Genomic DNA, 15356 nt, shown 5'->3' on the forward strand with positions numbered 1-15356 from the left:
ATTCCGAGCCTTCTGCATGCAGTAAGCATGACCCGTCCCATGTGCACGGGAGTATAGATGCACAGTTTGATACAATACATATGGGTACACTGTATGTATACTATGTACACCGTAACTCAAGATCATATTATGTAGCTTCATTAGCCATATGACCATACAGTACTCTACACTTCGAGTATACTGCTCTACAACATTCCATTGACGCTGCATTCTTCCAAATTGTCTAGATATACCTTGTCGCTCTCGCTTACATAGACTGCATATCGCTGTTCCGAATATGCATACCTTGACCCAGGGCAATGGCCCCGGGTGTAAGACTACGCAGCTGGGCACGGATGCCACACCCGCCTTGCCACCGCCATTCTAGATGTCGGGACTCGGGCCCTATCACCACCCCGTTGGGTATTGATACACGGTGTAAAATGTTGAAATTCTTGAAATGCATAGACAATTCACCGGGAAAATAGTCGAGGGGCAGGACATTTCATTACTGCAGTCGATCAGGCGGTTCGAGTGAGTTCCCTTTGAAACCGCGATTTAAATTGCCGTGGAGATCGTGAACCTTTTTTAACTTTGGTATTTTCTTTATAGACTTTCTGTATTATACCTCCGGAGTACGATATACGAGATACTATATCGTACAATATAAAGGAATTAGTACTTAGAGACAAGTATATGTATACATGTACACGTATGTACTCCGACTTTAGTATTTTTTATTATTTTTCCTTCTTCCTTTCTCGTATAGTAGCACACTTTATAGTGCTGACTAAATTATTGGTAACCAGAACTATGAAGCTTAATGTAGAATCCATTTACCATCGAAGGGTGGTATCAGAACCTTTTGACATATAGGGATCTCTCCGACCAAAGCGCCAAAGTATTAATAGCAATTCCTCAGCCTATGGCGTACATAATAATTTACAAATCGACGCCGTCAGCAAAAGCAAGTGCATCACCACGGCATAGGAGCCAATTCATAGGAACTCCATCATAAAAAGGCTCATCATCACCCGAACTGATACCATCCTCATCTAGAGCCTGGCCTTGGCTCGTTTCCGAGTCCCCTTCCTCCATTCCATCAGACATCGAAGTCTTACTCGAGGCGACCATAGTTTCCTATATAAACTGGGCCTCTCCCTCAACGTGCTCCAAATCCTCGAAAGTCTGGTCTTCCACCATGTTCTCGGGTAGCTGGTGACCTGAAATGTTTCTGGCCAACGTCCGCAGCATTGCCTTTCTGAGATAAGGGCCTGGTGTTGGCCAGAATTGGTGGGCCGCCTCAACCTTGTCCGTGAATGTGACTTGACCTCGATTCTTGCAAAAGATGTATGTGACAATGAAGCGAAAGTACAAAAAGCGCTTTGCGGGTCTGGCATCAGAACGAAACTCAAGCTCCTTTTAGTCGAAGTCCTAGTGAAATGTTAGCTTGCTAATAAACCCAACAAGATTAGGACGACTTACGTTCCATCTCCAGGAACGACTGGGCGTTGTAATCGCCGTAAGGTGGCGGATGGCTTCATCCGTCAACACACATTTCCAACGCGAAGGACTAGTGATCTCAGTATCACTCAAGATCGGAACAATGACTATGTGTCCTTTGTCTAATGCTTCTATATTCGTGTGCAGGGACAGGGCTGTATAGCTAATTAGTACTAACGCCCAATCTGGATCGGTCTGAGGGTAATGAGTAGTTGGTAATGAGTAGTTGCCATTGCTTGTGTCGGATAACAAGAGCGTTTCCACCCCAAATAGGTGCGCAATCCCATCACCGCTGAGGCGTTTTAGAACTAGCTGGGCTGGTTTGATATTCGCGGGATCCTAACTGCCCGTGAGGTGGCAGAAGCCTGCTTTCTCAATAATGCCGTAGTACTTATTGACATCCCTCTTAAATTGGATTCTTACAAACTTTTTGTTCTTGAGCAGTTTAGCCGTGGCCAACATAACCTTTGGTGGTATGGTATCGATGTACGCTCTCTCCAGTATTTCGACATCTAGCTCTCCTTGCCGCTGTCGCTTGACCATCACTTGCTCTTCAAGACCTTCTCCGAGTATCTCGCGTTGACGTGAGAGGGCTTTTAGCTCCCGTGAGGCCGATCTGGCCGACTTCAAGAGAGGCTGTAGAGCCGTAACGTACTCAGGGCCGGTGAGCGCATTGGCGTCTGATGCCTCAAGAAGCCCTTCCATGGGCACACTGGATATAATCCAGATCGTCTTTGTAGTCTCGGATCTTTGATTCAGGAAATCGGAAACTGATCTGGAAGTCTGAGGTTCCCTCTTATCATTTGCCAGTAGAGCCCACTGGCGATCTTGCGGCATAACCGCTAGTGTACGTGGGTGGATCTTGGGCCGAAACATCTTTGATTGCAAAAAAGGTTACATGTCCCGTAATGTATGTATTTCGAGTAGGTGCAAAGATTACACTCCTGGTTGGGAAATTATCACGACATAGGACCGACTCTTTGGGCAATATGAAAAGGATTGGTAATCTTCCCACCCCGTCTAGATAGCTTCCAAGGTTATCGCTCTTTAGACTGGATATCACTATTCCAATATTACTTGAGGGCAATGGCCTCGGGTGTAATACGTAGGGTACGGATACCACTTGGCACTATACAATTGCATTGGTATTAGTGTAAAATGTTGAAATTATTGAGGACAGTTTAAGAGTAGCAAAGTATAAAGGCATCTATAAACTGCACACATTGTAATCTTTGAATTTTAAATAGGTAGGCCACTTGACGAGATCTCAGTACGGTGGAATTTTCTAGACTATACAGCCTGCACAGACACCACACCTACCAATTTTCAAACAAGAAAATCGGAGTTTAGTTAACGGTGGAGAGAAAGGGCATCTCGTAGTGGGCGATTACATTTTACAGGAAGACCAATCAACCACTGCTAGTTATATTGCATGGCCACTTCAATCCACACATTGTGAGTGAGCAAGAATAAGCCGCCAATTGTATCAATCAAAACACCCGGAATCTTTTTCACGGCCACAGCGGGACCAGTGGGACCATACGAGGGTATGAGCTACGGGCCACGAGGATGATCACCGACCCCCAAAAGTCTTGTGAGATTGAAGAGATTTTGCACTGGATAGCCGAGGCTGATTCACTAGTGAGTATTAGGTTTAGTTGTATCGATCGGCTTAGGTGTTCATCGTGGCTGGCGGTTACCGATGGCTGGCTGAGCTGGCGAGATCTTGGGCCCATCGCCCTTTGAGCACAAGGACTTGTTATTGGTCGATGATGAATGGCAATGATAACCAAAAACCATTGCTGCCATCAAGACCTAGGTCAAACAGTATCAATTGACTGCATAGGCCGGCTAAGCCCCGAGTATCGGCATTCCCGAATGACAGACCTTGGCCATTCTCGTTGGGAAACTCAAAACAGGGCGACTTGGGAGTACAAAGTACATGGCTCGTGAGATCTACCACTAGCGGGAGACATACGAACCGCACCGTTACAAATTCATCTGGGTTGATAGATCACAAATTCCGTCCCATAGTCTTGTGTGATCGACGCCAGCATGAGATCCCGGGAATTTTAGTCTAGGCAGTCAAGTGCATGTCAGATTTAGAATTCCAGAAGTACATTCGACCCCTAGGGTATTCCTGTGTGCATGGGTGGCATTTCCAAGCTAATAGGATCCAGTCATTCCGCCAAAAAAAAAAAAAAAAAAAAAAAAAAGAAAAACGCCCTCTATACAAATCCCACGCCTTGGGTATATGCTCAATCCACCGATGGACATGCTCTCCAATCAAGGGGTGCATTCACTAGCCTGGATGCCTCAATCCGACCCAGTCAGCTTGGACTTAATGTCGATGATATCTTCATCGGCCTCCACCTCGATCACTCGGTTGACTTGGGCACTGGTGCGCATCAACTCCACTGCATTTGCATACGACATCCGTTGCATCGGGTTGCAATTCTCAGGGAGCCAGTAGAGGAGAACATAAGGGACTGAGGGACGTCCGTCTTTCTGCGAGTGCACGTCTCATTTAGTACGTATGCCATGAGTTGGATCGAGTTTGTATGTTTGATAGACGACTTACGGTTGTCGTTGGGTAACTGAGCAGAATGAATCGCGGTGAGGATTCGGGAAGATCATCGGCCAGATCTTCCATCTTGGAGTAGACCTCATCGTCTTGCGGCCGGATCTCCTGGGTCTTTGCATCAATGATGTCTATCATGTGCCACTGTCAGCTTAAGGCGCAGGGAAGGATACCGGTGTGGTTATAACCGGCACCATGTACGTGCTATATGGCTTGGTTTCCGTCGAAATGCATGAGAGATGTGGGAAAGGGCAGATTTAGGGACCCATACAAATGATAGCTTGCGCGTCCTTGGCTCTCGATGTGCCCAGGCGGAATTTGCGCAGCTTCTCCTTGGTCTCAGGAGAAAACGAATATAGTCGTGAATCAGACTACCATAAGTCAGTGCCTGATGGGGGAAATCTGCGAGCAGTTCGCATGGCCTATGCCAATCAACCTGGAGCGGGAAGACATCTCACCATTTTGGGCGTGAACTGTGGGACACGCAAAGAAGACAAGGAAACTAAAGTCCTGAGTCTAGCGCTGGTAATGCACTGAATAAAGATGATACTAGATATGTTGGAAAACGGAGAAAGCTGTAGGAAAGGCGAGATGGAAATGCGGGCGGAGTGTCCCTGTTCCCCCACTTCACCTTCTCCACGCTGCGAACAATCCAGATCCAAACTCCTACACCTATATCTTCATGCTCAACCGACTGAACCTACTGACTCGACACTTCCCACGTCAATTTAGTCCCTATCGTCCAACCAGTCCCTCCTTCTCGACCCCGTCCCTGGCCCCTCGCTCAGGTCCGTTCGCGATGACATCAGCCGCGCTCAAGCCCATTCACACGGCAGCATGCCTCATTATCGGTGATGAGGTTCTCGGTGGAAAGGTAATTGGATATATCCAAAGACCCCCTCATGAACAGAAAGATTCTGATATCACCTCAACCATTAGACCATCGACACCAACTCGCCCTACCTAGCCAAGTTCTGCTTCTCGCTCGGCATCGAACTGAAGCGAGTCGAGGTCGTCCCCGATGACGAGGAGGATATAATCGAAGCCATACGACGCATGAGCTCCCGCTATGACTTTGTCGTTACCAGCGGCGGCATTGGGCCCACGTCCGTACCACCACCCCATCCCTAGTTTCTCCGCATCATTGAGAAACGGATCCACGCCGACAACGCGCAATGCGACACTCCATACAAACCCGCAGCTAACACATATCCCCAATTCACAGACACGATGATATCACATACTCTTCAATCGCTAAGGCATTCGATCTGAAGTTGGCATTGCACAAGCCGGCCTTCGAGCGCATGAAGCGCCTCTCCAAACCTCACCCTATGCAACTCAACTTCGACTGGGAGAAACCTTCACCAGGCCTGACCGCCAAGCTACGCATGGTCGAGCTACCCTTCGACCCCAAGGTCTCCGCCGAGTCACAGGCCCTGTTCGTCGCGGACGACTTGTGGGTGCCGGTCGCGGTGGTGAACGGCAATGTGCACATCCTGCCCGGCGTGCCGCGGCTTTTCGAGCGTCTGCTCCAGAATTTGAAGCCTTACCTTGTTCCCCGCTTGACGAACCCGGATGGTAAGGGAACATTCCGCTTGATGGTCAGCACGCCGTTGCCTGAGAGTGCGGTGGCGCCATACCTGACTGAGCTTGCCGCTAAGGTTGAGCCTCGGGGGATCAAGGTTGGCAGCTATCCGCGTTGGGGTAAAAAGCGCAATACTGTTACTTTGGTCGGGGCGGATAAGGCATACATGGAGTCGTTGGTCAGGGAGGTCGAGGAGAATGTTCAGGGCAAGCTGGTTACCAAGGAGAATGAGTTGGATGTTCCGTCCGACTCGGACCAAGTTTTCAGTCAGTAGATTGTTGATTACACATGTAGACTGCGATGTCTGAAACATGCATAGCACATCGAGCATAGAAATTCGACATGTATATTTCAGTTAAGAGTTTCTAACATGTAAATATTGATCAGGCTAGATTATCACATGAAGCTATAAGCGAGACTAGATCGAGAACACCCCATGCTCTAGCTGTCATAGCAGCCTTGCAAAAAGAGAGCCCTTGTCAAGAGGTAATGAGAACTTTGAGATAAGGTATCAGACCCAATGGATCACACTATCAAGGATAGATGGGAATATATCCCGAGGTCATACGTAGAGCAATAGATAGAAGACTCATACCAGGACAATCTCAAAAACCAAGGTACATGCCGCAATGATGGAAAGCAATCCACCTCGCCATAAAAGAGACATATATTAACAGCCGTGTCGTCTGGAGCGACAAAGGATAATGATAATAAAAGGCGATAGATAAACAAACACCAGGGATCTTTCGCAAAGACTTGAACAGCAAAAAGAAAAAAAAAAGGGACTAAAACAAAGACGCAATCGGACAACAAAAGGGGAATCAAAATGTTTCGTGAGACGAGGTTGGGCGTCAAGGTCGGCAGTCATCAAGAATGCGAGTTGAAGAACCCACAAACATCCGTAACACAAACGACAATGCCACTTCTTTGGTAATTTTTTTCAGGTTTTTCGAGGTTGCAATTTTGCAGTCTCCGTATTTCCCATGTTGTGTGATCTGAGTGGCGGTTGCAGAGATTAAAGCCATTCAAAATAAATGAACATATCCAACTTTCCCAAGTGTGCACTCGGACGTATAAATCCTTTAAAACTCTTCCTTTCGGAGGGCTCGAGATTCGAGGGTATCGCGATTCGGATCATTTTGGTGTTTTACATGATGACGCACTTTGAGCAGCAGCCGGCGCTCTCGCCGGGGTCGCTCACGTCCATCTTGCCCTCTGGTGCGCGGGCGCCGAATGCGCCGGAGCCGGAGGGGTACGAGGACATCTCCTTGTTGTAGCGGCGGATCTCGCGGACGAGGTCGTAGAAGGCGTTCTCGACGTTGATGCGGGACTTGGCGGAGGTTTCGATGAACTTGCAGCCGAACTGACGGGCGAGCGCTTCGCCCTCTGTTGTAAAAGTGAATGGTTAGCGGGATTTGGATATCGGATTCGGGATTGAGTTTCGGTTTCAAGGGGGAGTTTTAGGGAATGTAGAGATGGAAGCATACCCTGCTCGGAGACCACACGCTCCTTTTCCAAATCGCACTTGTTGGCAACAACAATGATGGGGAAGTAATCCTTGTCCTTGACGCGCAGGATTTGCTGTTGGAAGGTCATGATTTCTTCGAAGGATTGACGCGATGTAATGGAGTAGATGAGAAGGAATCCCTCGCCGGTTCGCATGTATTGTTCTCGCATAGCCGAGTATTCCTCCTGACCTGCTGTATCCAGGACATCCAACAAAGCGACTTCATCATCGATCACACACTGCTTGCGGTAGGAATCTGTAGGCGGAAGAAGGTTCCGAATTAGCTATGTTGTTCAGCGGGGGGTAGGCACCCCCTGGGAAGACGTGATATGATCCGCGCGGCTGATGAAACGGGGGCTTCGGGCTCACCTTCAATTGTTGGATCGTACTCGTCCACGAAGTGACTCTGGATCAGTTGGATGGTCAAGCAGGACTTGCCGACGCCACCACCGCCGACAACCACCAGCTTGTATTCTCTTAGGAACTGGTAGACAAATAAGGGTTAGCTGTTGGAACTGTCGTACCACATTAGATCAAAGTGCTCACCTTTGAGGCCATTATGAGTTTCAAATAGAGAAAATGAAACGAAACGAAAAGATATTAAAGCGATAAAAAAGGGATCGCAGGACAATTTAAAGTGAAATTCACGTAATGTTCCTTTAAAAAACAAAGGGTGGGAGAATTAGGGGGAGAGAGTTCGGAGGTTGGAACGGGAAGAAAATAAATGGAGACCGAGCTTCCAAGGTTCTTCTTCTCTTCGAGAATCAGTTTCGAAGGTCTGGGGTAAACAGATATAAAATAATACTAAAAAAAACAAACAAAGAGATCTGTTTCTTTTCTTTCTTAAGAAAACAGAAAAGAAGGAAGGGAAAGAAGGGGCGAAGGGAAATTCAGGAGATAGTGGGGAGAAAATGGTGATTGGGTCAGAAAAAGGGGACATGCGCGCCATTGAACGGTGCTAGATTGCTTTTATATTTCCTATTATTTTTTATTATTTGAGATCTCTATGTACGATTCTGTCGTTCTATTGTTCTATTGCTTTTTATTGTCCGAAGCTATATAATAGTGTTGTTGCTCTGTTATTCCCCTACCTTTCTCGATTTGCATTCCGTGCCAATATATGGCTTTGGTACACTACTAAATTGTATCTCTACAAGGGAATTGATTGGCTTAAGCCACGGCCCCATTGAGGAACGTGCAATTAACGACAATATATAGCGGAGATTATCTTACGCTTTCTCCTTTTACTCGCAATCTACATTAATTTTGTAATTATCGCTTACCTCTGTCTTGTCTACTGGCTTCAAAATCTACACCATACAGAAGTCAAGAAACCCAGTTCCTCCAGAGTGGATCTGCCGTCCCGGTGGAGCTGGGTCCCTCTTTGGCGCTTTTAGGGCTTCGGCCTATATGTCCACCTATGTACAAGTTAGGTCTAGAAATAACAAACAATCGTTCAGATAGCAAGTGATGTTGGGCACCAAAGAGTCTGTATAGTTTGCTTGCCACCGCATATTCATTATGGCTTTCTTATACGCCTAGACTACCCTGGATGGCTTGCAGGTAGACGCCCGCCTTGCATAATTGCATCATCCCGCCGCAACATAATCACCTCTGTCACTTTTTATGATTGGATACATCGGAAAAATTCCTAACCTCATCGTCCCACTTTTGGAACCTTGATCATAGCCAAATCATCGCAGTGTTCGATGCCAATCAACTAATTTTACTAGTCCCCATATGCCTTACCAAAGTCTGAGTCACGCCGTTTTTTGACATATGCAAAGCTACAGATCGGGAGTTTGATCCGTACCATTTGCCGCACTTCTTTTCTTCAACCTTCGACTAGGCCCAACGGCTGTCCATGAATTGCTTATATTAGCTTTAGCAGGAACCCCGCGACTTTACATAAGACTTAGATTCTAGAGGATGTGTACAGAGTCACATTTAGGCATGGATCACATCGAGCTGGGTAACGATCGTCTATAACATACTTCATACTTTCACACACTTTGAACTTTGACATGCCAATTATTGTCTTCTAGTGATGCTAAAGTAAAAATAAAAATTAATTACATTCCGTCCACGGTTCTTTCCCGGCGCGATGCCTATCTTGACCTAGGCACGACTCTGTTGATTTCTTTCCCATGGATGACCGGAAGTTAATTCCTTGTGCGTAATCACGAATGTCTTAAAGGTTAGAAAAGAGCCGAGATAAGATTCCGTTGGTTAACATTCAAATTTTAGTCCATAGATTATTCTTAGAAGCGACCGGATAATCAGTAAGGCTGCATCCGTTTGATTTCCAATGTCGGCCGATCCAGATATGATCTGTCAAACGGACTCACGGTCTGTGATTGATCATGACTCTGGTGACTATGCATCTATCAGCATCTGGCAAGTAGTAAACGGGATTATGTTTCGAGGCAGCGCTTAGAAAGAACGATGGGATGACGAGAATGAGCCGCATAAAGAGATGTGATGGGAAAGACTATTGGTAAGCTGCAATATCGAGTGACAAATCTACTCAGGTCACACAAACGTGATGCAGACTAAAATATGTTTCTAGAACCTACAAACCCCGTTGCATAGTGTGGAGTGATCCACATCTGCCAACGATCGAGTGAAATTTGTAAGGGACATGGAGAACCGTCAATATTGAGTCTTGTGCAGATACCGAATCGGTGTTAGGCTGGAATTGTAACTGGCCTAGATAAAAAGATCCGGTTAGAAACTGGTACATGCCCCGGAATCGCTCGTCAGCTAAGAAATGGATCTCGGGATAGAATCGCACTTGACGTAACTAGGGGCCTGAAGCATCACCAATAGCGTTCGGCGTGCGACAGGCCATGGGGGTACAATTGCCTGGGCACATGAGCAGAGTACAATTAACACAACGTGTCCAATCTATCGGAGATTTAAGTACCTGACACTGAAGAACTCACCGAACTGTCTCCATCGTGAAGATAGATTGCACGCTACCCAACTCGTGCCTACCCAACGCCCAAGGAGACTAATCAAACTGCCACCAAGCCCAAAATCGAAGATCCCGAGGACCAGCCAATCATCTCGAGATGACTCTTGCAGATCTCAAAGTCGGCGGACTATATGTCATTCTCCAAGCCCGTCAAGAACCACCCGAGCCCAATGAGTTCTACTGGGGTCTGTATCTCCACTCGGATTCCGTTGGAGGCATGGCATATCACGTCGTAGACACAGGATCTGGTCTGAGACCCGAGCATGAGTATACTGGTGGGATCTTTAGTACTCCTCTTCTTACGGGTCTATTCCGAATCGCCGATATCACTCGTCCCTTGCATCCATTTGTCGATAGGGTGATAAGGTCCTACGATAGCAGCCTCAACTGCCCCGGAAGAAGTAGTAACAGCAAGTTCTGGGTTTTGAATGTCCTTGCACTACTGATCCAGCCTACGGCTACTGGATGGCTTCCAGTGAATTGTCATAACTTGCCGATCCTGGAGCAGGAACTCCGCGATTGGGGTAATCGAATGTCGCATGGGAGGTGTATCTATCAAAGACCCAAGCCAATTGGATCATCGACAATCTGTGGATTGCCGGAATGGAAGACACAGCGTGAGTTACCCATTTCCCTCGGCAATCTCGGTGTGGGGGAAATATCGATTGACACAATAGCAATGGAATAAATAGCCGAACACCCACTCTATCAAACCAAATGATCCAATCATCCGAGTAGGATTCCTAGTGTTGAGCACTGATTGACGTACTTCGTGTTTTGAAATCAAGCAATTGCATATTGTACCTGTCAAATTTTTGAACCTGGCCTATTGAATTCCAAATTTAAAGCATGCCGCCTTTCGCCATAGTAGCCCGCTCTCCAACAAGCACCACTATTACTTCCGCCATAATATCTCTCGGCGGCTCAAATCCTGCCCAAAGCATAAACTGGTCGAATGCCTGTGCGAGCAGTACCTCCACACCCGTAACCGTGTCCCACCCTTGATTGTGTTGTGCCACCGTCAGGAGCGGCGTCTGTTTGGGTGTCACTCACTCCATCGCCTATAGCATGCACAACTATATTGCGAAATCTCTCGGCCTCTCCTGGAAATTCCCCTCGACGGAATGTCCCACAATCAATGACCTGCTGAAGATTGCTAAGGCACCCACCACAGCAGGCTTGGTTGCGACCATGCCATACAAGAACTCGATCATGAAACATATTGATGAGACATATCTACCATGATAGGAGCTTGCAACAATGTGTATTACAAGAGTGGTACCACGCGGCTCATGTGTGGCACCAACACAGACTGGCGGGGGATCAAGGGTTGCCTTTATCTGAATATTTTGCTTATTCGAGTCTCAAAAATATATATTGGGGTTTCTCGGCAATGAATTCAGCCGTCAAAATGATTACCCCAAGACACCGCAAAAAGGGTATACTTATATATTACAATCTTTTGAACATACAATCTACACCAACTTAGTTTCATCATGCCCAACTTGCATTCCTTGCCTGAGGGAGCCTAGCCCGAACATGCTTTTCGCAACAACAGACCAGATAACCTGATTCCTGAGCGTGCAAAACTCCGCGAGCTAGCTGAGGGATGGTCTTGCTACCGGTAAGAACAACCTACAAGAATATATTTTCGACCTTAACCTGATTAAGAACTCTAGTGATGCCTGTGAATGGGGAAATTTCGAATCAATCTTCCACCCAGGAGCATATGTCTACACTACATGGTCCGGCCGAATTTCCTCCCTGGACTTCATGGCAGCCTCCAAAGCAGGGATGGACGAGGGGCATTTATCATGCACCGATGCCATGGAGTAACGACCGATATTACCCCGGATGCCAGTCGTGCTGTAACCAAAATGAAGGCCACAATCACCCAGCGATTCACAATCAACGGAATCGAAGTGGATGCGGAGGCAGACTGCCGTTTTTGTTTCTTCGAGAAGCTTGACGGGCGCTGGGGTGCGCGATTCGTGCGATATTGGTATGAGAAGGATAAGCTGTTGCCCGTGATTCCAAATCTGGTCCCCGACATGGACGTGGAGAAGCTCAACTCTTATCCGGAGGGATATAAGTGTCTGGCATATTGTCAGGAGCTTACTATGGGGGGTTACGGTGCTGAGGAATATGCCTCATCATCGTCGCCATGCTAGAACTGTTTGTGGGGAGAAGCATGATTTGTTGTATCGACTTGCTAAGGAGTGGTTGGATGGAAAACAAATTGAGGTATAGAACATTGAAGGGTTGTTGTTATATTGATTAACATCCGTCGGGAATATGGCGAAGCTCGTGTCTATCCGACCTCCTATAGGATATTGGGATGTGCTAAGCTATATAATTATGTTCGTATATTGTGCGCCTATCAAAGGGAACCCATTCATAATGATTCGGTAGGATCAGCGCTTGGTTATCCATCCTTCTCCGACATGTGGAAAAGATATAGAATGGGTCGTTCAAGCTCACATATCGGAAACCCGCCTAGAACCTCGCATTTCTAGTGGCTTATCATTGGTCGTCATTCACTTGGGAATTTTTGATTTCGATGTGGATCAAAATACTATCTGCAACCAGAAGCTTACTGCCGACCCCCGAACTGTAAAAAGACCATAAGAATAGCCGAGTACCTGCTATTATCAGTACTGTCCTCAGATGAGGAATTTGGGGTACATACGCTGCAGTTGCTGCCAAGGATTCAAAAGGCTTTGCGTTCGTTCCAAAGGATACCAAAGCCAGAAACAGTAGAATAAACGCCGTGATTATCCCTAGCTTGGCTGCCACTGGATCCGTGTAGGCCAAAATCCAAATCGGGGCTATCAGCATTGCCAGTCCTATAATGACAGATGTGAAAGTGACGAATATGTCGATTCGCTCGTCTGAGTACAATTGTATTTCTTCCCGACAGTGAGTCGGTAAGTCAGATGACACTGACTTCCTCTTCCAAAAACGCGACATCCTGAATCGCGATGATGTTTCAAAAAGTCGTCGTAAAGGACTTCTTTCCTTTGGTATTAGAGGAAATAAATCTTCCTTGTTGATATAGCCCTGTTCCTCCGCGGCAATCGCACCTTCATGATTATAAAGCCAGTTTCTTAAGCTATTGATATCTCTCTCTGTAGTGGCGGCTCTTGCTTTGATGTTCGTGTACTGAAGAACAAAACTGTCTGCAGAGGTTAAGAATCAACGTTTGCTCTTCAAGCGCAAATAAATAATTGACGGGTATTGCACACTATACTTTTCCAACGCATCTTTAATTTTCCATAGACATTTGACTCGTTCTTGGCGCGTATCATGTCTGAATGATCCGTTGTTCTCATCCGGAACCTCCTGTCTGCTATAGAAGCGATCAATGTCCTCGAGTTCCCCTTCAAGACACGCAATATTATCCTGCAAAGCTAGGATAACTCGAATGTTTAGTTTGTCAAATCGACGAAAGCTGCAAAAATCGCTATCTGAGGCTAGAAATGCGGAGTAGCCATGATAACCTTCACGGGAGTTAGCTTTAGGATTTATTTCCTGCATGGTGATATAACTGACCGATGTATTTCCACGGTTTACGATCAAGTTCTTCCTGAGTAATTTCTTCACTCGATCGCCTGGAATTGGGTGGAAGGGTAGCTGTCGGGGTGAATTGATGCTGATTCGAATGCGAACCGCGTGGGGACGAAGATTCCCCGCCTCCCTGAGGTTCAACCCCGGGGAGGGACATGTCGACTAGAGCTATCGGTGAACTAGACATGTCGGCGAGCTCCTCCCTTATTGATATGCAGAAGTGTTGTTCTTCAATCTTTGATGGCCGCAGATCAATTGCAGCCTAGGGAGGCTGTGCTGAACTGTGCCTTGGGCACGATACCCTGCATGATAACAGCCACATCAACCCAAGGCAGTGCATTGACATTCTCCCTTGACCCTAGTAAGTACTTATTTATGTTTCCCCGCTTCCTTTCCCATATCCCAGCAATACTCTATCATCCGAACTCGCCTCTCGACAATTTGTATGATCTAGATGGCATATGAAACCCAGCTTACGACCGTGACGAGCGAGAATTCACCCACAAACGGGAAAAAGACGCAAATCTCAGATGGTTTCATCAGCTCCTCTGGTCCCTCAAAGCACAAAGCCCCACTTCCGTCTTTCCCGAACTCTCAGAGTACACCATACGGCAAAACTCATGCCGGGGAGGTGCGAAGAAGGACGGATCGGCAAACAACTCCTCTTCCTGCACCGGGAACAGGACAGTCGAGTGGCGGAAACTCCACAAATGGCTTTCCTCGGAGGCAACGGCGACTGAACGGGTCAGGCAACGGGGGCTACAATAGTGGCTCAGACTCCGACGACGATCGCAAACCGCACAAACGTTACGACGACGGGGATGATGATATCGGAATAACCAGTCGACAGAAGCGGCCAGCTCACCCTTCCCCGCACTATGTGGAAGCTTCAAGCAGTTCACCTCCAGCGGGCTATGAGGAGGAAGAAGAAGAGCGCATTCACCGCTCGATGCAACAGATCCTGGCCCTTGTCGAGAAAGAGATGACGTATTATGCTTCTCGACAGACGCAACAAACTCAGATAGCTGAATTGGTTCGTTCAATGCCACCTGGCACACGGCCCGGTGCCATCAGGTCGGAAACATACGATTCCATGCTCGAGTACCTTGAACTATTTAGGGAAATAGCCATCGAAAGCAATACAACGGCACTCATGAGACAGCAGACAAACCTGCCTTCCGTGACCGAGAAAGCAAGCCATTGGATTCGCAGAGAATTTTCTGACATGGTACGAGATAATAAAGTTATCTTCAAGTTTGTGCAGCTATCTAAAGATCCCCCTTATCTCGTGGATCTCCCCGGCTTCGATGGGCGCTTCAAGTCTTATTTACCCACTGTTCTCCGAGTCCTAGTTAAACAGAACACGCCAAGATTTGCAGAGATTGTGAGCTGGCAATTTCTTCGAGATCTTGGATGGTGGTTTTGCTTCGATACTGGAACTTGGTGTCACAATCATGTGGAACAACAAAATAAGTTTTCAGGGCCCATTATTTGTCACATGGAGATTACAGGAAATATCACGAAGATATGGGAGGTTACAGACGCAGATGAGGATACCGGTTACCAACGTTATATTGGGAAAATTGGTAAAACAAAGGGCACGGTTAAAGTCCCATAGATGCGTCTTCATTGCTTGAGCTTGGGAATAGGTAGAGTG

General features: G+C 47.0%; 10 protein-coding genes across 10 annotated transcripts; 4 read left to right on the forward strand and 6 right to left on the reverse strand.

The window, feature by feature from the left end:
* Positions 1 to 921: 921 nt before the first annotated feature.
* On the reverse strand, positions 922 to 1113 carry N7447_007854 (uncharacterized protein; the record flags this gene model as incomplete). The annotated part of the gene is made up of 1 exon (XM_057232116.1): positions 922 to 1113. The coding sequence occupies one exon, from the start codon at positions 1111 to 1113 to the stop codon at positions 922 to 924; it is 192 nt and encodes a 63-aa protein (XP_057083881.1).
* A 6-nt stretch (positions 1114 to 1119) lies between these two features.
* On the reverse strand, positions 1120 to 2358 carry N7447_007855 (uncharacterized protein; the record flags this gene model as incomplete). The annotated part of the gene is made up of 4 exons (XM_057232117.1): positions 1120 to 1398; positions 1465 to 1552; positions 1661 to 1821; positions 1906 to 2358. The coding sequence occupies 4 exons, from the start codon at positions 2356 to 2358 to the stop codon at positions 1120 to 1122; spliced, it is 981 nt and encodes a 326-aa protein (XP_057083882.1).
* Positions 2359 to 3798: 1440 nt separating this feature from the next.
* Positions 3799 to 4524, reverse strand: N7447_007856 (GMF family protein; the record flags this gene model as incomplete). Its single annotated transcript, XM_057232118.1, has 4 exons — positions 3799 to 3990; positions 4064 to 4194; positions 4335 to 4434; positions 4522 to 4524. The coding sequence occupies 4 exons, from the start codon at positions 4522 to 4524 to the stop codon at positions 3799 to 3801; spliced, it is 426 nt and encodes a 141-aa protein (XP_057083883.1).
* A 221-nt stretch (positions 4525 to 4745) lies between these two features.
* On the forward strand, positions 4746 to 5922 carry N7447_007857 (flavin adenine dinucleotide pyrophosphatase; the record flags this gene model as incomplete). The annotated part of the gene is made up of 3 exons (XM_057232119.1): positions 4746 to 4937; positions 5003 to 5169; positions 5289 to 5922. 3 exons carry the CDS (start codon positions 4746 to 4748, stop codon positions 5920 to 5922), a joined length of 993 nt encoding a protein of 330 aa, XP_057083884.1.
* Positions 5923 to 6795: 873 nt separating this feature from the next.
* On the reverse strand, positions 6796 to 7713 carry N7447_007858 (Ras family protein; the record flags this gene model as incomplete). The annotated part of the gene is made up of 4 exons (XM_057232120.1): positions 6796 to 7034; positions 7136 to 7411; positions 7525 to 7639; positions 7702 to 7713. The coding sequence occupies 4 exons, from the start codon at positions 7711 to 7713 to the stop codon at positions 6796 to 6798; spliced, it is 642 nt and encodes a 213-aa protein (XP_057083885.1).
* Positions 7714 to 10229: 2516 nt separating this feature from the next.
* On the forward strand, positions 10230 to 10820 carry N7447_007859 (uncharacterized protein; the record flags this gene model as incomplete). The annotated part of the gene is made up of 1 exon (XM_057232121.1): positions 10230 to 10820. One exon carries the CDS (start codon positions 10230 to 10232, stop codon positions 10818 to 10820), a length of 591 nt encoding a protein of 196 aa, XP_057083886.1.
* A 154-nt stretch (positions 10821 to 10974) lies between these two features.
* Positions 10975 to 11353, reverse strand: N7447_007860 (Quinate/shikimate 5-dehydrogenase/glutamyl-tRNA reductase; the record flags this gene model as incomplete). Its single annotated transcript, XM_057232122.1, is given in 2 exon segments — positions 10975 to 11166; positions 11186 to 11353. 2 exon segments carry the CDS (start codon positions 11351 to 11353, stop codon positions 10975 to 10977), a joined length of 360 nt encoding a protein of 119 aa, XP_057083887.1.
* Positions 11354 to 11874: 521 nt separating this feature from the next.
* N7447_007861 (putative pathogenesis associated protein Pep2) lies at positions 11875 to 12303 on the forward strand (the record flags this gene model as incomplete). Its single annotated transcript, XM_057232123.1, has 1 exon — positions 11875 to 12303. The coding sequence occupies one exon, from the start codon at positions 11875 to 11877 to the stop codon at positions 12301 to 12303; it is 429 nt and encodes a 142-aa protein (XP_057083888.1).
* Positions 12304 to 13327: 1024 nt separating this feature from the next.
* Positions 13328 to 13856, reverse strand: N7447_007862 (uncharacterized protein; the record flags this gene model as incomplete). The annotated part of the gene is made up of 2 exons (XM_057232124.1): positions 13328 to 13542; positions 13685 to 13856. 2 exons carry the CDS (start codon positions 13854 to 13856, stop codon positions 13328 to 13330), a joined length of 387 nt encoding a protein of 128 aa, XP_057083889.1.
* A 297-nt stretch (positions 13857 to 14153) lies between these two features.
* N7447_007863 (uncharacterized protein) lies at positions 14154 to 15317 on the forward strand (the record flags this gene model as incomplete). Its single annotated transcript, XM_057232125.1, has 1 exon — positions 14154 to 15317. One exon carries the CDS (start codon positions 14154 to 14156, stop codon positions 15315 to 15317), a length of 1164 nt encoding a protein of 387 aa, XP_057083890.1.
* Positions 15318 to 15356: the final 39 nt, after the last annotated feature.

This window comes from Penicillium robsamsonii (assembly GCF_028829455.1).
Source record: "Penicillium robsamsonii strain IBT 29466 chromosome Unknown utg000004l_segment0_segment0, whole genome shotgun sequence".
Lineage (NCBI taxonomy): Eukaryota > Fungi > Ascomycota > Eurotiomycetes > Eurotiales > Aspergillaceae > Penicillium > Penicillium robsamsonii.